Source organism: Zonotrichia albicollis, chromosome 4, assembly GCF_047830755.1.
Source record: "Zonotrichia albicollis isolate bZonAlb1 chromosome 4, bZonAlb1.hap1, whole genome shotgun sequence".
NCBI lineage: Eukaryota > Metazoa > Chordata > Aves > Passeriformes > Passerellidae > Zonotrichia > Zonotrichia albicollis.
Genome location: NC_133822.1, coordinates 15,804,808 through 15,827,541, shown reverse-complemented (window position 1 = coordinate 15,827,541; position 22,734 = coordinate 15,804,808). Strand labels below are relative to the sequence as shown.

General features: G+C 46.9%; 1 protein-coding gene across 1 annotated transcript in view; it reads right to left on the bottom strand.

Annotated features, from left to right (window-relative positions):
- Positions 1–22,734, bottom strand: part of CACNA2D4 (calcium voltage-gated channel auxiliary subunit alpha2delta 4) — a 119,972-nt gene that overhangs the window by 52,129 nt on the left and 45,109 nt on the right. Inside the window, exons 22-26 of the mRNA XM_074538901.1 lie at positions 21,347–21,444; positions 19,083–19,176; positions 18,066–18,161; positions 15,868–15,995; positions 11,993–12,073 (exon numbers count right to left, since the gene is read on the bottom strand). Coding sequence (XP_074395002.1) covers positions 11,993–12,073; positions 15,868–15,995; positions 18,066–18,161; positions 19,083–19,176; positions 21,347–21,444 — 497 coding nt within the window. The remainder of the gene's footprint in view (positions 1–11,992; positions 12,074–15,867; positions 15,996–18,065; positions 18,162–19,082; positions 19,177–21,346; positions 21,445–22,734) is intronic.

Below are 22,734 nucleotides of genomic sequence, written 5' to 3'. Positions count from 1 at the left end.
TCAAGGGAAATATGCACAGTAACAACAATGCTTTGCATTTCTATAGTGCTTGCCTTTGGCAGCTCTCTGGGAGCTTGCAAACATTAATGAATTCACAGAGGCAGAGATTCAGAGAATATAAAGGCCAGAAGGGACTTTAGATCATCCAGTCTGACCTTCTGCGTATCGCACGCTACTTGGAAATGGTGTGGAAAAGAACCACAAGCATTATTTGGGGGTGGCAGAAAATGCCTTTCTGTGAAAGGTTGAAAGAGCTCAATCTGTTTAGCTTGTGAAACAGAAATTAGACAAACTATCCTGTAGAAAGACCAACAGTAAGTGTTTACATGCAGCTAAGCTGAATATTCCATAAAGTCATCTACCTTTGATTTGAAAAACACTCAAGAAAGGGAAAAATATTGTTTCCCTTGGTATCTTCTGACAATACCTATTTGTGTTCATTGTTAGCATTTATGCTTACTGACTAATTTGAATCTGTTTGGTTTTTCTGTCACAGTTTTTTGTTATTCTCTCCCCTAGATTAAAAAAAAATAAACCTTCAGTAACCAGCAGCTCTCTCTGTGGAGGCACTTCATACTCTAAATCAAATAATCTCTCAGTCTTCTTTTAGGTACAATAGGCAGATTGAGTTCATTAAGTCTTTCACTGAAAGCATTTTCTCACCTCTGGAACAACACTGGAGCCTATTGTCACACTGCTTCCAGCTTTTTCTCCTCCTTTTAGAAGTATTATCCTCATCCACCAGCATCTGTGCTCTATATTGTAGACACTAAATGACTTTTGCCACTTTTCTCTACTCCTTCCCACCAAAGAATGTCTCACTAGGTTGTGTGAACATTGTTCCTGCTTTAAAGATGGAGGCAAATGTAAATGCTAGGACAAAACCCTAACAAGTAATTTTGAGGGAGGAAGATTATGGGTAAGTGGTTCTGATCCTACCTTTATATTAGTATAAATTCAGTGCATTTTAAACATGAGCCTCCAGATTTATACAATTCTTGGCAAGAGAAAATCTAGCCCTTTATTTAAAAGGATTATCCCCTTCCAGCATTTTCCACTTTTTCATCCACTCACAGCCTCATATGGTTGTTTTTCTCATATCTCTCACTGGACATAAATGTTCTGGATTCCCCAGTTATTTTTTCTCTCTCCCCCTTATTTTTCCCTTCTTGTGACTGATCATCCCCTTTTCAATGAGTGCCTCTGACCAGCTGCTTCTCAGATTCTCCCTGCTCTGGTCTACTCAAATGTCACAAAACACACCAGCCCCCACATCCCCATCTGCTTTTTAAAGGTTTGTTATCATAAGCAGAGGTTTTTCTGCTCACTGTTCTTTACTTTGCAAAACCCAAAGCAACCAAGAGAAACCACCACAATGTCAAAGTCTGAGAGAGGGGTTTAGGTCAGCCCTAGCTTCTGGCCTCCCAGGTGCTGTGCTGGGGCTTTCAGCTGCATTAACAAGCTGATTTTTATTCAGTCATGACTGAAATCATGGAGTGTGGGAACTACAGGGTAGGAATGCCCTGCCTTGTGCCCAAGGAGAATGCTGCAGGGAATGGGAAGTTCCCTGAGTGTTTGTTTACCTTGCTTATTGCTGGTTTTTGTTCTGTGACATGGTGAGATCAGGGACTTCAGCTGTTCCCTGGTCGAGGGATTACAGACTAAGAGAATCACACTCCAGATTAAATCCATTGTCTTTATACCTCAGATTCTGGCTAAACCTGCATTACCCTAACAGACAGGAACCCACTTCTAGTTTTACACCCCAGGTATTTTGCTAGCCTGTCTGTGCTAGATTATCTCCACACAACCATGTGTTTTAGTTTAAATGTGTCCTCCGAGGTGCATTCATTACAGCAATCCTGTCTGCTTTGCCCTTGGCTGCATGTGGTTAAACAAGCTGGGTGCTCCAGGTTCCAATGCCATTCTTCCCTTTCCTCTCATCATCTGCCCATCCCTCCTGTCTCAGCCTGTATTCCTTTGATGAAAACTGTAACACAGACCACAGGAGAGGTCTCACAGGGCTTTGGGTGGGAGCATCAATGTATTTTCCCACTGGGAACACCTCCCCAAGCACTGGAACAGCATTTGCTTTGTCCCCAACTGCACTGCACTGTGATTCACCATCATTCCACCATCACCTAATACAGAAGATCCCAGCACTTTTTTCCTGAGCTTTCTCAGGATATGTTTACCACTAAGTCTCTCCTGCTGCCTTTCAGCAAGGTTCTCAGGACAGGCCTTGGCAGATGACAGTGGTTCCCTGAATTTAATGTGAGTATCAGGGAGCAATACAGTTTATACTGATGATCCACACTGAGGATCCTCACTGAGATTTGGCAGAACTGGCTCAACAGTTCCCAGAAGACAAGGGCTGCCTCCAGTCCTGCTTGCTGTGCTCCCTGCCAGATCTCTGAGAGTTTCCAGCTTACAGAAGATTTCTATTATTAGCTGCCAAGCGTATGACCTTGTCTGTCGTACTACTGAAATTCATTCTGTTTCTGGTACTCCTGCCAAGGTCAAATGAGGCTTCCTCTGCATATCCTGGTCCTTCCATGTACTAGCAATGCCTTCTAGTGTTGAATCACCAGGATGCTCCTTCCCTCTCCCCAGCTATCTGAGTTGGGGTCTCAGGGTAATATTAGCAAAGGCTAAACCTAAGGGTGACCATGGGGACTGTAACAAGGAACTTTTTGCCAGATTTTGATGGGTGATCTTGCTGCTGCTGTCTTCTCAGACTGACTTCTCCCTCCCTGTTACTTACAAGTCCTCTGCCTCACCTGATCTCCAGTCTAACTAATTGTTTCTTATGTGGCACGTATCAAATGCTTTACTGGAATACAGAGATGAGACCTTTGAAATTTCTTTTGCCTTCCACAAAAACAAACATCTGAAAGAAAGATGTTGGCTCAGCCTGGTGTTATCCAGAACTGATAAACTCATATTGCTTGATTCCCTTTCCTCCTGGTTGGTAATAATTATACTTTCCTTGAAGATCTCCTCTAAAGTGCTACACATTGCAGAGGTCACACTTAAAAGTCTGAGCCTGACAAACTTATTTCTCATCCTTCTTTAATCCTAACTGCTGAATTTTCACTTTTGCAGTCTGCATGGAATCACCACTGTGTGCAGAGCTGAAAAAAGCCCTTTGCTGAGTGTGTTTCCACACGCCAGCTCTCCCAGGGCCAGAAAGCACCCAGGCCCAGCACTGTGAGTGCACTGATCAGCTTGAGCTGCTTATTCACAACACTCAGCTTGTTTCTTTCCCCAAGGATGATATTTCTGTCCTTATCAATAACTTGGGCACTGAGTCTTCTTTGGTTTTTGCTCAGACTATAGACTCCTTGATCCCAGCTTCACTCTTATTGACCAGAAGTGACCCTACTTTTTTTTTTTTTTTTTTAATTCCTCAAATAGCTGAACAATATTAAGCCATTTGTTTTAACCTCCTTTGCAAGGTCTAGCTCAGCTTGATGTGTAAGCAATCCTCACTTTATCCCTACAGTTCTGACCTCTAAGGGAGGGCACAGCAGGGCAGGGCTAGGCAAGGCAGCCTTGTTTGCTGTCTGCCTTTTTTCCATTCCACACAATCTCTCTGCAGAGCCAGCTTAAGCAGCTGCTTGTTGTCACAGACAGATGGAGGGCAATAGAATCAGGATCCTCACAGAAATGGGGGCTTCACACTGTCCCCAAATGCTCAACTGCTCCCACCCCACACTCCAGACTTTGCACTGCTGCCTGTGAAAGCAGTGCCATGAGCCAACAGCAGAACACCCTCCACACACTGGGCAGAGTATAGAGATGCCATCTCACCAGAATTATCTGTGATCCTCTGAGTGGGGTTTCTGTGTCCCAGTGAGAGAAAGGAAGAAAAGAAAAAGGTCTTTTGAAGGGAAAGGGATGGCAGTCAGAGTCCCATTACAAAGCCTTATGATCGGGAGATTTGTGCCTTAGGTGATAGGTAGGGCAGGAGAAAAAGAATTCAGGATAAGTTTGGTGGCTAAAAGAATGCATCTTAGGAGAAGGCTGGAGCTGTACTCAGATCTGCTAAGATTCTGTGGTTCTCACCCTGCAAAACCTGTCTGCTTCTACCGTGGCTGAAGTTAAGGTAAACCATCATACAAGACATTTCCTATAACCTCCTCTGCTGTGACATTTACCATCTTCATCCTCATATCTACAGACTGCTCCTTTTTGGCATCTTCTCACGTGGCTTTGCTCCTCTGCTGAACTGCAGGTGCTGACAGAGCTCAGGACATCAGATATACCTGTGCTAAGGCTATAGACAACAGCAATTTGTGCACTTTGCACAAAAGACATGGGGCACTGGAGGGATGGGTGTGAGCAGGGTAATCAGCTGGCCTTGCACTCACACAGATTTAGGTGGTGTCAGGGCTGCCAGTGCCACTTGCTTGGCAGCCTGTGGATCTTCCCACAGCTTCAAATGAAGGTCCTGCACCATTCATTACCCTCACTTTGGCAGTCCCCCTAAATATCCATTATCAGTCCCCCCTAAATACCTATTGACAGCTCCTGCACACTGGCTAAAATTCCATGGCCTCAGGGATGAACCCTGCACCTATCTGGAAAACACCACAGGCAGGAGGAAGTGCAAATTGCTCTGTGGTTCTGAGTGTCTGTGCACGTCCCCAGTGAGCCCAGGGATCTCACAGCACACTGCAGAGCAGCTCTTTATGCATGCACAGACACACATGCATGCACAAATCACCTCACACATCGTTCATCCACACATCCAGTGCACTCCCACGAGCACCCCTGGGTGGGGATACAGGGCCCTGCTGATGCTGGGCAGGCAGGAGTTAATGGAAGAGAGGCTGGGAAGGAAATTAAAAGCAAAAAAAAGTTGAAAGCCCAGCACATGATTCTTCTCCTATCACATCTGTGAATCCTGGAGCGCAAGAGTAATTGTCTGCAATGAGTCAGACCAAAAGGCACAAGGTAATGGTTGCTATGGCAACCTGTGCACTGCTCTAATTCGGCTCGGAATTAAAATTATATCAAATAATTTGCAAGCAAAGGCAACATGGCAAAGGCGCTGGGTGCCAATCTAAAAGATCCAGCTCTATGCAAGTCTCTCCTGAGTCACTGGCAAGGGCTCTTCTCACTCCAGGAGTGACAGCATGGCAATCAGTGGAGCTGTAGAGGCAGCAGGGATGGATAACCTTAGGCAAGAAGATTTCTGCTACACACGGGCAAGAAAAGGTCCTGGGCTGGAGCTCCAGCTTGGAACTGGGGCTGAGGATATCCTGGGACAGATGCCTCACCAGACCCCAAATGGGAAAACTCACTCCTCACCATTTTTTGTTGGGGTCCCACTGAGAAAATTCCCTGAAAGGCTGGTGAGGGCAGGCCCTGGGCACAGGAACCTACCCAAAGGGCCTGTGCTGGGTGAAGCACTGCCTGCATGGGCTCACTCCCTTAGAGCTTTTTCCCTGGTAAGTGGTGCAGTGTAAAAACTCAGGCACTCAGCAGAGACTACAAATAAATATTTACTCTACAGAATTGGCTATTGTCTTCAGTTTTTCCCCAGACAAGGACTCCTCCCAAGCCAACAGACAATGTCTGCACACACAGGGGGGAGGCATGCTCCCCATGCTGAAGATCTTACAGCCCATGCAGACAGCACAAACACCATGGAAGAAAAGGAAATTGCTAAGGTCTAGCCAGGGTGAGCAGAATTCTATGGAAGATGCCTCACATTACTATTTTCAGCATCCTTTTGAGGTCAAAATAGACTTATTTGTCGCTCTTGTCCCCAGTTACTGTCTATGCATGGAGACATCTAGCTGGAGTTCTGCAGGCAGATGTTGCTCTCTCTCCTGTTCACTGAGCTGGCTGGAGGATAATCAGCTCTGAAAAGGGAACCATGTGGCCCCAGCACTGATGCCAAAGCTTGATGAAAGACAAAGTTTGTAAGACCAAAACCAGCACAAAATGACACAACCACCTCATGGAACAGCTTGTTTGTGCCCCAGAAACACCCCAGAAAGCAGCCTGGGTGCTTACAGGTGTCCCCCAAGGCTCAGTGGGTAAGCAGAATGCAATGGGTGGCAGGCAGGCAGATGGAGGGATGAAGAGTGCAAGAGATGCTGGTTTTGGAACCCTACCATGTCATGGGGACACTGACATTGGATTAGTGTCTCAACCCTGAGGCCAGCCAAGTGTGTCCCCACTGATAACAGCCTCCAGACAGATGTGCTGAGAGGTGGAGCAGGCACAGCACTAAAACCAGCAGTATTTGTGCCATAGGAGTGTACCTAACCCTTTCCATGACTCACTTCCAGGGCATGGCCTGTTCAGATGGCTCTGATTTTGTCGGATCAAATGGATGCATGAGAAACTGCTCGGGCTTTGGGGGCTGCCAGAAGGGGCTGGCGACAGGCAGAGACCAGACACAGCAGGTGATGGGCTAAAAATGAGTTGCCTTCCTTCTTTTTATCCATCATAAAGGCATGCCAGGGGGACCATGATTTCCATAAAGGCACCTGGTGATGCCTCAGGGACTCTCAGAAGTCTCTGCACTGAGATAACTTTGGCACAACCTTCAGCATGGAAAGAGGGACAGAATTCCTTCTGAATACTGCAGTACACATTCAAGAGATCAGCTACCCTCATATTTCATATGGGTATCTTAATGCTGCTTTCTGAACCAGCCTAGTGAAATAATTTTAATTCTCCAGTTTATATGCAGCTATTTCCATGGAAAAGGTGCTTATGCTATTAAGGCTTATTTCCGTGAATTTAACAGCTTCTACTGATGCTACTGTCACTTTCCAGAGAGAAGGTTGAAATGTTTTATCCATCCAAACAACAAAACTGCAGGAATATGGAATTGTGTGCAGATTAGCTTGAAAAGATGCCACAGCAACAGTCCTGCTGAAAAAGCCACCTGCACCTCCTGTTCCTGCTTGCTGATAGCAGACAGCAGGTAGCCAAAATTGGAGACCAAGGAGGAGATGGAGAGACATCAAGCTGGCCAGGAATTGCTCTTCAAATTAAGAGCTTCCATCAGACTGACAGAGGCTGGATTTTAAGCAGAGGCAAAATGGCAAAATTACTCCCCATTACCTACTTTCCAGACTGATAGGTTTCAACTTCTTTAAAAAAAAAAAAATCAAAATATTTTTTTAAAATCTGCTCCTGCTGCAAGTACAGAGCTTTTCTGAAAATACTCGTCTTGATAACTTAGTGTCCCAAAATTCTGTCTTTAAAACAGAGACAACATTTCTCCTCTCTGCCCCTGGTTTGAGCTTACCTAGAGCTCTCCCCAAATACATCTGCATGAATTGCTGGTGTCATGGGATAATGATTTCACTGTAGTCCAATAACTGCTGATAAGAGCAGCTATTTCCAATATCAACAGAGAAGTGCTGTGTAAAATAAACCTGCATCTCCCAAGTGCCCATTTGGATTCTTCTTCTTGGGCACCATGTGCATGCCCCATTGCCTGTTTGCCATCCCTGCCACATGACAGCCATGGGCTGACCCTACCTGTCCCTGCTGGGACTGGCAGGCAGCTGACAGCCCCAGGAGCTGAACAGCCAGAAGGGCAGGCAATGAGAGAGACGTCATCCACAGCCCAGAGTGACAGCTGAACTCCTGCACAGATTCCAGCAGTTTCACTCAGGCTTTAAATCACAAAAAGCTTCTGTCAGGAACTCCATGTGATTTCTGCCTTGCAGCCTGAGGACCAGAAAGCCCCAGGCTCCTGACTCAGGGGAGGGAGCAGATGACAGTGCTATCTGGGGCAGCACATGGCTTGGGGAGAATGCCATCCCCATTCCTTATTTCTCATTTCCAACGCAGTCAGTGTGCGTGAAAGGTACTGGACTGACATCCCAGGAGAACAGCTGCCTTCTAATTAATGATAATTAATCATCCAGGCATTACTTAATGTTTGCATAGTGCTTTGAAGTGCCAAAGCACAATACAGCAGGTAGATATTATTCATTCCAAGAAACAGGTATAGTCAAGCCAGGGTTACCTGTGTGGCTTCCCACCAAAGAAACCACACCAACTCAGCTCACACACGTGCACCCTGCCTTTGCTCCTCCAAGAAACCTGAACCCCCTGTGCACCCCTCCCAAGCCCATGGGGGAAGGAGAGGATGGATGAAAAGGGGTGAGGATAGGGCAGGGCAAAGGACACCTCCTTTCCCACCTCTCCACCTCGAGTGTGGAGTAGCACCTGTAATGGCAAGAGGAGCAGCTTGGACTCCCCCTCAAACCCATTCTGGGATTTCCCACTGAGCTAAGACAGACTGAAATGGGAGGAAGGAAGCCCTTGTGCTTCCCCCTCCATCCCTTCTCTCAGCCCTCCAGACTGCAACTCTCTAATTCCATCTGACTGCTCCCTCAGTCCCTGACAGCAGCCAGGCTTGTGTCATCTTCCTGGACATTTGATTTTACCAGTTTGCCTTACTCTGCCCTGGCCATGGACTGCCATTCATCTGCCAGAAAAAGGGGCCCAATGCTGTAACTGGCATTGTCCCCATGGGGGCACTGGGGGTGCTCCCTCCCCATGAGCATGGCTGTAAATCCTGCAGCTTAATTTTTCCCTGCATGCATAGTGAACATTTCAAAGTGCTTACAAATCCCCTCAAGCACCATCAAGTCAAACAAGTCACAGTAATGATCAGTGGCAGAATGACAGGCCAGTTCATACCACTTGTTCTTTTACAGGGTCACTTAAAAAGTCTGTGTTGTTCCCCTTTTACAGAACTGTAGCTGCATTTATTCAGAAATTACAAATCTACCTGGATATTTGGTTTTCTGGGAACCAGTGCTGGGTACCAAACTTCTGCTAGTATAACTAAATTACCATGGTATCAATCCCAGTAAGGGCTGATGTCATCAGAATAACAATAACAACAATCTGCATCCCATTCTGCTTTGATTGCCTCTTGTGTGCCTCCACACTCCCTCCCTTCCTTCACCCATCTCCTGGACCCAGGATGGTGATGCAGCTCTGTCCAGCATCATTTCTGCTGTGCTGCAGCCCCTCACAGTCCCCTAGAACCAGAATCTAGCAATTCAGGATAATTATATTACTGTGAGGGGAAAGGAAGTGAGATTGCTTACTCTCTAAGCTGACACCCTCAAAAGAAAAATAATATTTCAATTTGTAGTGTGACCACTAGTTATTGCCCTTTTTAAAAAATGACTACTAGCATGAAAGATTCAGATGATGAACCTTAGTCACTACTAGAAAAGCAAATGCTAATATAGCACTTTTTTCCTCACTGAACCCCCTCACAAACATTACCTGGCACCCAAGCCAGCACATGGAAGCTACCTCAGCAAACCCTTGCACTCCTGCTGAAGTCAGAGCAGGCTACAGCTGGGGACATGAGGAACTCTGGACCCTTTGTGTGACAGGGTTTGCCCTGATGCTGTCATTTAGCCCAAATCCCATGGATCAGAGATGGGCTGTTTTCATCAAGCATAAGAAACCAGAGTGAAGAACACCCACCATGTGTGGGTAGCAGAAGATGCTTTTGGTCAGGCCACCTAATACACCTGCTGGGGACAGGGACTGTGGTACCTTTAAGGAACAGAAGCAATTGAAAATTCATTTCTCTGTCTCAGCTTCAGTGATTGCCAGTGAGAAAACTGGTTGTGCATCATTTCCAAAAATGACAGATTTTTCACCTTATTGTTATTGTTTTAAAATATGGTTTTGTTTCTCTATCCTTTGCTGTTTCCTCCACCCTCTGCAAAGGATCCTGCCCTTTCCCAGCATGTCCACACAGACACATTCAGCATAACTGAGTGGGTGGAAATCTCCACAGGGCTTGTGGAAAGGGCTGCTGACAGAAGAGAAATGCTCTGTCAGGGCCAGATCCTCCTGCCACTTGCTCTTGCTCCAGTGTTTCCACTGAGAAGTTTCCTTCCTTGAATTTATGCTGAGAGCCAGATTGTCCTGGTTTCAGCTAGGGTAGAGTTAATTTCTTCTCAGTGGCTCTTAGAGTGCTGTGTTTTGAATTCATAATGAGAATGTTTTGGGTTTTTGCTAAGTGTTTATCATAAGTCAAGGGCTTTTTTCCTTGTCTCATGCTCTGCCAGTGAGGAACTGAACAAAGGAAAATGGAAGGGACCATAGCTTGGACAGGTGATCTGAACTGACCAAAGGGACATTCTACACCACAGAACATCATGCCCACTAGAGAAATGGGGGGGAGTTACCCAGAAGAGGGATGATAGAAACTGCTAGAGATAGACCAGTCTGGGTTTGGGAAGAGAGGTCTGGCATGGATCAGTGGGTGGTGAGCAAATGTATCTTGCATTGCTTGTTTTTCCCTTTTTATTATTATTTTTATCATCATCATTTACCATTATCATTGTATTTTACTTAATTTTCTATTATTAAACTGTTCTTATCTCAAACTGAAAGCTTTACTTTGACTCTCCTCCCCAGTCCACCAGGGTGGAGGGGTGAGAGGCTGTGTGGTGCTTCATTTCCAGCCGGGCTTGAACCACAGCACAGATGAACTGCTTGTGTGCCTCTGCTCTAACCCACAGGTCAGGAAAGGGAAGGAAAAAGATCATGAAAAACAAGCTTCTTTTAAAAAAATGTTATTTTCTCCTCTCAAAATAATGCCTAGAAAAATGTTTCAGCGCTGTACAGAGGCCCTTGGTGCTGTTTCAATGCTCTTTCATTTTCTGCTGGGTACAACAGTGTCAGCTGGTATCAGTTTTGGGAGCAGCTTCTATCATCCAAGCACCTATTAATGTGAACCTTGCTGAAACCATCTCTGTTCACAGGTGCCTCTGGGCAGACTTCATAAAAATTTTCTGGCTCTGGGCATAAGAGTGAAATGTTCTGTTTCATAACACTTCCTTCACCTTATGAGTACTTTCTCAATGCCCAGGTGATAACTAAGGAGTATCACTGTCAGCTAGAACTACTGAAATCCTGTAAACTAAGGAATGCTTCATCACATGAAATTAATTTGCTATAGTTTTACTGACTAGCAGTATTGAAGAACATTCCCTGTCTCCTACCCAGCCTAGGCAAAAGCAATGACTTCAGACTGTGATCTGAAGGTATCTGCTGTATCTCCTTCTCTCTACAGGGTGACCCTGTAACAAAGTTGTTGTTTGGTGTCCATTCTGTCAGTCATTCCTTCCACCATGTAAAGCTCCATTAGCAATAACTATTCCTTCCCAACAAGCTTTGCATCACAGCATATAGTAACTCCTTTACCTGTTCCATCAGTCTCTTCCTTTAGTCACTCTTTCTAGGTCTAAAACAATTTCCATGGAGCTACACCTTCTCTTGCCCCAGTACTCCTATGCTGAGTGGTTAAATTGGATATGGTGCCAGGGTTACTGGTTTGTTTTGGCAAATGCCTGCTCTGTTTTGCTTCTAAGGCTGAAGCAGTTAGTACAGAAAATGCTAAATATGAAAAAGCTTTGGGGTTCCGTTGGAAATAACGTGCTACATGAATTTTCCAAAAGAAGATTCAGCCTAGTGAAGGTCTGCGAAAAGGAGTTTAAAGCTCAGATCAGCAGTAAGTTTGGCACGCTATAGTTCTGAGTTGGAGTTCTAGCAACATACTCATTTCACTAGCAGAAGTTATTTTTCATTTGAGATAATAGTGGGGACGCACAAACATGAAGCTGTTCCAAAACCAAAAGTGTTTTTTGCAAAGTTTTAAACCTGCACAGACTTCCCAACCTACTCCTGCTCCAGAGAAGGAGTCTCAATCCAGTTCACCATTGGAGTCTCAACCCACAAATTCACCAGCACTGGAGATGGGAAGCTTCCATTCAAGCAGCCCATTTCCCTTCCAGAAGCCTGTCAGCCATTCAGTACCTGCTCCATTATTCTCTGTTGAGCCTAGTTCTCAGTACCACAAGCTATTGTGGCTCCTGTCACTTCCCTTGAATGACAAGCTAACAGCTCTCAGCTCCCACACTCAGTGCAAGATGCAGCCATTTCATTCAAGATAAAAAGAGAAATGTCCTACCTGCAGCAATTCCCATCTTGCCATCCACAGACACAGACACAGCCGTGCTCACTGTCACCACTTTTGGCAGGCCACCCCCCTCTGTCAAGACACAAATACATCAGGCTTGGTTAGCTCACCCCCAGAGAGGAATAAAATGCAGCAAAACCAGCTTGCCCCCACATTTTCCCATCCAGGACAGTGTGCAGGTATTCCTCAACTCTGAAGCATCCCAGAATTTCCAGGGCTGCATCTTTCAAGACACAAAAGCAGCCTAATGGGCTATGAGCAGATTTATTTTTCTCTTCTTTATGGCTCATGATAAAAGTGACATCCTCAACATAAAGGAAGTGTCCAAGGCTGGATGGGGGGAGGTTTGAGCAACCTGGTCTCAGGGAAGACATCCCTGACCATGGCAAGAGGTGTGGAACTAAGTGACCTTTAAGGTCCCTTTCAGCCCAAACTCTTCCATGATTCTGTGATAAAATGGAGAGGATTGGCCTCCTTGATTTTGGGCATGTAGAGTTTCTCTCAGGCCAGAGAGCTGTTCTGCTCAATGCACCATCTAAACCCTGTAGACAGAGGAGGAGCAGGACAGGTAATTCTGACAACACCTGCACACCAAAGGCCAGGCTTATGCCTAAGTCTTACCCAAGCCAGGCCAGCACTAGAAACTGCAGACACAGCAGCTTCCAGAGCACACTCCATTTCAGAAACAAAACCTTCTGGGACTTTGTTGCCTAAACTCTCTTATGCCCTAGGGTCTCCCAATTATCCTTGAGCTGCTGCTTTAAGCCTCCTGTAGGTCCTGTGACACATCTGCCAGCCCTGTGCAGATCTCTGAGCTCCCATGGGGCATTTAAAATCACATGGCTGGCTAGGCTCAAGCAACTGAACTCCATCTCTCCTTGTCAGGGCAGTTGTTCCAGCCTGCAATTTTCCATGTGGCAGATTCCATTTCTATGTATTTTTTTAAGTGATTAGATTAGCTTCAGCTGGGGCACCTCTTTGGGAACTGCCAGGGGACAGTTTGAAGGCCAGTCTGATCGATGCAGTCTGCACCTGGGTCCCTCCTTGCATGCTCTGTGCAAATCTCTTAGACAGATGGGTCAGGGATTCTTTCCTTCCCCACAACTCCAGCATTTGTTACTGCTTTCTATGTCTGCCTTCATCAGTTTAGGTGTGTCCAGAGTAATTCATTGCCTACCACAGTTCAGCTGGAGGCTCACACTATTTTGTATTTATTTTTTGATCAAAGCCAGATTAACCTGCTCAAGTGTGTCAAAAGCAGTAAAAGCTTTGTGAAATAAACACTCAGCTCACACACCTTGAGCATGACCTGCCTTTATGGTTGTCCTGGGCTGGCTACATCATGCTTGGATCCCCAGCTGTCTGCTCTGTATATGCTGGATAACAGGTTTTGGACCTTTGAGACTGGTTCCAAGGACAAAGCGGGGAGAGAAGAAGTGTGGAGTTTGGGGGCTGCATGCACTCCTCCACATTCCTGCTCCTGGACTGTGTTATTGCAGCATGGACAGACAGCAGGACAGGCTCTCCTTTGCTTCTAGTTAGTTTTTAGCTAGCTGAGACAGAGAAGTTCCCTGGACTGTGGTTTTTCATTTTCTTGGACCTGTTCAAACCCCGCAGAGCGAGGGCAGCTCCAGCTGTGGGCACCGGGCCGGGCCTGGGCCGTGGCATTTCCAGCACTGGAGGGACTGACAGAGACTGAGTGAGCTGCTTTGCCTGTTAAATTAAAATTTGCCTGTTTTTGTCACTTTTCTCCAAAGAAATATTTTTTCTGGAACCAGCTGTGGGAGGGGCCACTTGAATTTTCTTTCAAGAGGAAACCCCTTTGGAGGTTTTCTCCCAAATTTTCACCAAACCAGGACAATGGTGAACCTCAAATGTCTTGTTCAAGGATGGGATAAAGAAGCAAAATATACTTAGAATCTCTAGGAAAAAAATCCCACCTAACACATGAAAATCTGGGTTGCAAGATCAGTGCTACTTGACATGCAGAGGCTTCCCTGCTGTCCTTTCATTCCTGAGACTTCTGGACACTGGAAGGAGGTGCTGTGCAAAAATGAATCTGATGACCTGCACTCACTTCCTGCTGGTTTGCTCCCCAACAGAGAGCTGTTGGGGCTTTTCCTTCTTAGGTGATTAGAAGCCCATCTGCCATGAAAACCTCCTGCCACAGCAGGGGACTTGTGGAAAACATGAAAAGGGGACTTCAGCAGCTGATAGAATTTAATAAGAAACTGGGTGGCCTATTTTGGCTAAAATGTGGGACAGCCCTGCTTCATCAGATGTCAAGGAAGGGCCTGGACTCTGCTTTGTAGTAAACCACTGTCTCAGAAGCACTGGGAATTATTTCTTGGCCCTTCCCAGGCAGTCTCTCTGAGCCCAGCTGCTCATCCCTAAAGACTAATAATCTCCTTTACAATTTAGGGCACGAGGTCTTCAGGGCCAAGTGTTACTTCTTACAAGGTGCCTGCAGGCACCAGGTTTCCAGGTGAGTGGGGTTCTGGACTTCATTAAAGCTTCTGACCCATGGCCATGTAAAACAAAGAACTACTGCCAGCTACTTGTCTTTGGTCTTTATCCAAAACCAGCTGTGATTTCTGAGAAAGCCACAGCAAGCCACAAGCCCAGTGTTTAGCCAGCACAGTGACACTGTGGCCTGGGTAATGGCTGCCCTACGAAGGCCCACTGGATGTCACTGCCTGGTTTTCCAACCCACACTCTATCCCAAAGAGCAGATCCACGGCTTGCAGGGGAGTGAAAGGTCCCTCCTGCCATCTCTCCCCCTCTCTCCACACTTGCTTTTTAAGTGAGATATAAGGGTGTTGGGGAGAAAGAGGCTTTTGTAGGTTTTGAGTATTTTCTCTTTCCATTCCTTTCCCTATACATCCTGGTTCATCTCTTGCCTCCCAGGCTGGTTTCTTCTCTTTGCTACTTGCTTTCCCACCCACCAGACTCCCACCACTGTGCCACAAAAAGCTTTAACAGCTACAGTGCTGAGCTCTGTGACAGAGACGGAGAGCTGGGGGCCAGGGAAGAGCACAAAGGGGTTCTTTGCCTTGTGTGGAGGAGTCTCACATGAATATTTTGTTTTGCTTGTTTGTTTTTAGGCTGTTTTGCTCTCTTCCAGCCTTTGAGAAGGTCCTGGCTGGCCCTGCATATTTACAGGAATATACAGGAACTAACACCTTAAGCGAGAGATATTGAAAAGCCACTCCTTGCCTTCCTCTAGTGTTTGAACTTTGCTGTGTGGGACACCAATGCTGTGGAAAAGCCTTCCTCTCCACCCTTTTCCTCCACCATCTTCCATAACAAACCCATCCTTTCCTGTCATGGAAAGTGGTGATGGAAAAAATGACACCCTCTGAACTTGGACTTCCTGACTGTTTGCTGGTCCCTCACCAGTGCCACTTGTTATTGTCACCCAGCAGGGCTGATGTTGTTCCCTCCCAAACCCGGCCACATCCATGTGTCTCATTCCTTCTGCAATACCTCTCCTGTTCCCTTCTCATGTTTTGTGTGTATTCCAGCCCCAAAAGTACCTTGTGTTCCTCCAGCTCCCGCCTCTCTACACCTTTCCATCCACCCAAGCCCTGCATTTCCATTTCCATCCTTCTCCTCCTCTGCAGCCCTGCATTGCTCATTCCTGACTGCCTTCCCCACACCTTGTAGCTCTATCTTTCAGCATCTTGGCCATGAGCTCTGTGACCCTCACTGGTGTGAAGGAACACCACGAGGGCAGGTCCCAGCACTTCCCACTAGGCGGGAGGCAGTGATAAAGGTATCCGGATGGGGGCCATGTGGGATGTGAGGTGTGAAAAGAGGTTTTATTCTCTTTCCCTCTGTCTGCTCTGTGTTTAAATTGGGATTACCTGATTCATCCTCTGAGACAATGCTGTAGATGAAGCTGCCGGGGGGATGCTCGGCCGCCCTGCGGTACCACAGAGGGAAGTGGTCCATGGTGAAGATGCTTTCCTTGTCCTTCTGTGTCAGGAATTTCCTGCCGGGAGAGAACACGCTGCTCACGGAGCCCTCCTCAGGGCAACACAGTGGGACACCTGCGGCAGGGCGCATCGCCCGCACCTCTCCATCCGGGGTTTTTCTACGGGCAAGGGCCGGCGGTGTCGCCGCTGTCCCCCGCTGTTCCCCCGGGGCAGGGCCGGGCTCCCCCTCGCTCCTGAGAGCGGCCGCGCCCGCCGCGCCTCCCGCGGCCGCCGCCAGGTGCCGCTGTTGGCCCGGGCCAGGCCCGCGGCGGCGGCCCCGGGCGGGCGGTGGGGCCGGGCAGGGCCGGAGGGAAGCGGGCAGCACGGAAGATATACCAGGAACGACACCCCGGGAGCAGCGCCGCAGTGCCGGGGGAGCGGGTGGGCGAGGGAAGCACAGGTGCTTGTGGCCATTAGTTACCGCAGGGGATGGGGAGCAGGTGAAGGAAGAGGATTAGGCAGTCTTCTACAAAACAAACCATCCACCCCAAACATAACGTTATGCAACTGTGGGTAAATCCTCATCTCATCAGGAGATGCTCAGAGCAGAGACCTCATAGCAACCTTCCAGTATCTGATGGGGGGCTACTGGGAAGATGGAGAGTGACTCTGTTCGAAACCGTAGTGATAGGACAAAGAGAAATGGGTACAGACTGAAAAAGGGGAAATTTAGATAAGATACTGGGAAGAAATCTTTTAAGGTGAGGCTGGTGAGAAGCTGGAACAGGTTGCTGAAGGAGGTTGTGGATGCCCCAGCCCTGGCAGTGTTCAAGGCCAGGTTGGATAATGCCTTAAGCAACTTAATCCATGGGAGGTGTCCCTCCCCATGACAGAGTGGGTTGGGAACAGGTCACCTTAAAGGTCCATCCCTTAACAAAGTCTATGATTCTGTGATTCCCAGAGAGGCAGGAACTGAAGTGCTTGAGCAAAGAGATGCTTGTGAAGGCAAGAGGATGTGTCCTAGGAGCATGACAAGACAGGCAGTGGGTGCTCAAGCGAGACCTCATAAAATCAGGTCATTTGTTTCCCTGGAGGTTCATACAGCTTGCCTGGCAAATCCCTTTGTTTTCAGACTCTTGTTTTGCTGTATATTTTGACATCATAATTTCTCATTTAAGATTCCTTCCTTTCAGGGGATTCCAGAAGCTCCTCCTGTGAGATATGTGGGGGTCTGTCTCTGCAGTGTGGTGACTGTGACTGTTTGAAGCACTGAACGCTGTTCCTGATGAGCAGTGGGAATTGTCACATTAACCTCCTACAGCAGACAGCATTTCTCCCTTGTTGCCAGAGACTGACTACTCTGAGTTGTTCAGACTGCTTCAAACACATGAAGAGTGTCACCTTTCAGGCACAGCAGAGCTGGAGGGTAGGACTCATGTTTGGGGAACTTGGGGACAGTGAAACAGCTGCTGAGAAGCTAATGACCACTACCCACATGGTCCTTTTCTGTTCCATCTGCTGGTGTGCCTCTGTGACCTGTCCTTTCCTACAGCAGCACACATTTCCAAAATGCAACAGAATGCAAACTACCCTTTCCCTGTCAAAACCCTTCAGTGCACACATCCTCCTGCCTTGAGGGAGAGGACAAGGCAGTGAATGGGATGTGACAGATGTCAGTCACATCGCTTAACGCCTCACTGCAAGGCACTGGGATGCTGCTGCCATGTGGGCAGTGTGAGAGGCAGAGCAGCATCAATCTGGGAGAGGAACTGAGACAGAAAGATCAAACACAGCCAAGCTGGAATGTTGCTGGGGCACTGGAGTGCAGAGCCTTTGCACTGCAAAATGATCCTGGGGATATGGAATGACTGTGGGCATTTTCTGTGTCAGCTGACTGAAGTCAGGGAATGGTTGAAGGGTTTCATTCAAATGAATGCACTCTGGTACAGTATTTTAAGAAAAACTCAAAAGGACCAGAGGAAGACAAAGGCCCCCTTACTCTGATTCTGTGAATCAGCATTAATGCCATCAAGGTGTTGCTCCTTTCCATTCTGTCTCCCCAAAAGCATTTCTAAGGCTGGTGGTGATTTCATGCTGGCTCTTCAGAGACACAGACAGAAACCCTGTAATGCAGCTTAGGCACTTACTTGTTGGAAATCTTCTCAGAGCCCACATACAGGGCACTCCTCATGAGCCCAGCCCGAGTGCCCAGAAACGCCATCTCAATGCCTGCCTCAGTATCCCTGTGGGACAGAAATACACAAGCAGGAGCAAACAGTTCTCACAAGAACAGCCATGACCCAGGGTGAGGGCCTTTCAAACTTTCTCACATCTGGAGAGCTGGTCCCAAGTTCATTTGCAATATAACCCATTTACACCAGGAGTGACAGTGGCTCCTCCCTGCTCATGGCAACAGGGGACAACTGGCAGGTTTAAGACTTGTGCTCAGATTTAAACCTTTGAAGTCTGCTTATTTCATTCTCTTTTAAGTAGGCCATAAGCTCCTCTGCCCCTGCTAGCTCTGCTCCAGGCTACTCACAAGGCTGAAGTGCAGGAGAGGAACTGCAGAAGGAGAATGGCTGGATCAGGGATGCAGGGAATGGCCAAGGTGGCAGAATGTGACTAAAGAGGGTGCGTTGGTGTAGCTATTTAACAGCTGTGCTGATAACTGTGTGTCCTAGCAGGATTGTCACTGGCTCAGCTTCTGTTTTTGTAGGGATACAAGGAACTGAAACAGGAGTCCAGTGGCCATGTATATCACTAACAGCACATTGTCTGCTGAAAGAAGATCTGTGCGACGTGCTACAAGACACCACAAGCAACAGGTGCCTCACTGGAAATAATAAAATACAAAGTTTTCACTGAAACAAGTCTGTCCGCTATCTTCCTGAGCTTCAACCACCAATACAGACATTACCAAACTCTCTTTTCTCCACTAGAAAAACCCTTACCATACTAAAGACTCTCCCAAGGAGGCCCAGCTTACTGGAGTTTACTCCTAAGAGACACTTTTCAAGCTATTTCTAAAACTATTGAGCTACTTCTATCAGCTTTTTGAGCTATTTCTACAGTTTCTTGTATGCTGTGCAGAAGTTTGTAACTACTTCAGGCACTGCATAAACCCAGAGCACTTTTCTATCCATATTTATGACTCCTACACTTACAAGGACATGTTGAGGGCCAGTGTTGTCCAGTAGGCCTCCATGGGGGCAGTGACCACTGCATCAAACAGCACTTCCTGGACCAACTCCTCATCACCTAAGGAGAAAAAAGAACAACAAAAATTAGGAGAGAAAGACATGTTTTCCTCTAGATGTTTTAGGGACTCCCTTGGTAAGGAGCATCTGCCTGTCCAGCACAGTGGATCAATGGGGCACAAAAAAGAGGCCTCCCATTACAGGGCAGAGAAGATGTCTAAGATGTTCCACCACCCGGGGTGGTGGAAAACACAGGAGCAGATGTTACAGCCAAGATCACAGAATTACAGAACCAATGAGGTTGGAAAAGACCTCTGAGATCATCAAGTCCAACCTATGACCCAACATCACCGTGTCAACCAAACCACAGCACTGAGTGCCATATCCAGTCTTTCTTTAAACAACTCCAGGGATGGTGACTGCACCACCTCCCTGGGCAGCTGTTGCCAAAACTGATCACCCTTTCTGTGAATAATTTATTTGTAACGTCCATAATCATCAGACCAGTTCCCCTGCAAACTCTGTGGAAGTGTGGTGCCCAAACAAGTGTGGGCAAGTGAGAGGCTTTCAAATGAAGTTATTAATGAGATTGTCACTTGACTCCTTCATTGAGCAGGCTGTCCACAGCCTTTGCCTCAAATCCCTCCCTTGACCTTTCCTCTGGGCATCCTGTAGAGAGGATATCAGCCAAAACCTTCCACTCATGTGGCTTCCCTCAAAACCACTAGAGACTTTTTTATGGTTTCTACTCTGTCCCTTTGCTCACTGGCTTCTCTGTTTGCCCTCCTTCCTTCCTGTGAGTCACAAAACATTTTCCTGTCCTGGTTTTCACCAGATGCTCAAGACAGTGCAGGTTACCAGTCTAATCCACTTTGCACTGGAGCTAAGAAGTGATTAGGAAAGTTCAAGGTATTGTCATGTGCTAAATGACATGCCCTAGAACTCCATTTACTTGACCTGCTTTGTTTCTGTATTGCCCTACTTGCATTAATCTGTGAGAACATGGTGACCATCATGTCCCAGAAATGTTCCTTTCAGTGCTGTTTTAGATGGAGCCACCCCACCATTTCAGTGTTTCTGGCACTGAAACCTTCTGGGTTGATGTTCCAGTTGTCCCTTAATGTTTTAGCTCAAGCTCTCCCAAATTTCTTTGCCATAGATTTCAGGATCCTTCTCTCCATAGCTGTTTTTATTCAAGCTTCAAAATCAGAGCCCACCATGAGATATTTCCCTCTTGAGGCCCCCCACGTCTAGGATTCATGTGTTCAAATCATATTTGTTTTTCCTCCACAGCACTTCCAAGCCTGCATTTTTCTCCAAGTCAGCTCTCCTGAAACTTTCCTCCTCCCTGGCCTCTTCAAAGCATACATCTCCTCTTTCCAGCCTACTCCAAGGACAGCCAGGAGGGCTCTGCTCACACTGTGCAAGAGAGGAAGGATTAGTGGATTACAGTTGATTTTGCTTTTATGAGATTCCCATCCTTGTGCCAAAGGTTTGTGCCTCTGAGGTGCAGCCTTACATACAAAAGCTTGTACTTGGCACAACTAAGGGGGCTGAAGGACATCCTAAAACCAAATTGCTGTAAGGAATTCCCATGCACAGCTGGCCATCTCTGCCCCCATAGAGATCCCACTCTTCAGTGGTGCTGTATCAGCTGCAGGAGAATGGGACCTGGTGCAAGGGATGAGCAGCAGGGGGAGCAGGAAAGATAATAATCCTGTAACCATTTTTCTTCTCTTGGATCAGTTACTTGTTGTGTTTGGAAAACAAAATTAAAAATCCTTGTTCTGAAAAAACCCCATCTCTCCAGAGGGTACCGTGAGCCCGTGGAGGATGATGCCTGGTGTCCCTGGGAAACTGAGTTGTCTCAGCACTTTTCCTGGCTTCTCCTGCCATTGTCCCCTCTAGGCCAGTCAGTCTTAAACCTGGAGTGCAGCCCCTGCCAAGCTCCATTCAAGCCTTCCACTTTCCAGTATTTCCTGTGCTGAGACCTCCAATAAGGCTGAGTTATGTGTCAGCTTTGAAATGGAAAAAAATCCTCTGATGGAGACAAGGAGGTGGATCCTCAGCTCATTTCCACTTGTGAATTGATCTGGCCTTGAGTTCAGTCCTGCCTGTGTAAGAAGTGCCACAGGGGCTCAGCCTGAGACCAATCAGTTGTCACAGTCCCCTCTCCCTTGTGATGGGTACAGGAAGACCCCAGCAGGGCACTTTCAGTGCCTGGGACTCACATTCCAGGTCAGGCTCCTCTCCAGTGAGGAAACGGATCACAGCCTCCAGCTGGCTGAGCTTCCGGTGGTCGGGATCAATGTCAGTGATGCAGTAAATCCTGGTGGGAAGGGGAGAACAAACCCAAAAGGGCAAAGAGAAACCACAGTCAAACAAAGGCTCCTGGATGATAATAACTGTGAAAAGAAAGTCAGCAAGAAACCTTGGTCTGCAAAGTCTTTACTTTTACATTGTTGCATGTTGTGCCCACTCTAAAGCTAACAGTGTGGCTGTAAGTCAAACCCTGCCACTAAACCAAACACCAATTAACCTGCCTGCTGTGCTCAGCAGGGCTGCTGTGCTCTCCAGCATCAGCTCACAACACAACTGAGCTGTTCCAAATCCTGCCAGCAGTTTCCTGTGTTATGTTGTGTAAAATGTGTACATGTGCCTGTGTAGACAATGACAGTGTGATGGAGAGACCTGAAAAGCAGAGGGTCATGTGCAACATGAGACCAGACTAGGAGCAGAAAAAGTAAGAGACAGAGGAACAAAGTGTGCAATGAGGAATGGTCTTGCAGTGAGATATGGTGACAACAAAAGCTGTCCCACGGGGACAGAACTGCAGGAGCCTCAGGACACAGTTTGGCAAAGGTAAAAGGATGTATAGGAAATGCTCTGTGCTATAAAAGAAACCAGTCTTTTAATCCAGCTTCCAATTTTGACTGCTCCATTGTCAGGACAAGGGAGAGGAAGGGGTTATAAGAGAGAATTAAAAGTCATAAAGGGGCTGAAAGGAGTGATTTATGAGAAAAGTCCAAGAGAAATGAATATGTAAAGTGTGGTAAGCTGACACCTGAAGTCAGGAGTAGAAGAAGGAGAAGTCGCTGTTTGTGTCTCAAATGTGCTGCTTGTGAAACTTGACAGCGTAATGAGAGGTGAGGAGGGGTGCAGGGCTGCTTGAATATAGTTATTTTGGCTTTGATACAGCCTGGGTTCATGTGACTGAGTGGGACTGAATGTTGGGTTCATGAAAACCCCAAACCTCACAGCAATAAATGGAAAGTGCCGTGCTTCACCCTGTTTCATATCCAAACCAAGCAAAACTGTAAGTTCTGCTTGCTATTGAAATAAGGGTCATAAATCACCTCCATGTTCACTAGAAGTTAGGTCTAGGCACAGTTCAGAAGGATGCCAACCAAAAATAAACTAGGATTTAAAAAAGCATTTCAATCTCTCACCAAGCTTGCAACAAAATTTCCTAACAGGTCTGACATATTCTGAGCAATTCGAGGAGGAACAAAGTAAGTGTGAGCACAGCAGACTGAGGATAAATCTCAGCTGTTTCTTTGGAGAGGAATGTGCCAGGTCTTGGTGGAATCTCCCAAAGGAAGAGGGGAAAGTCAATTGC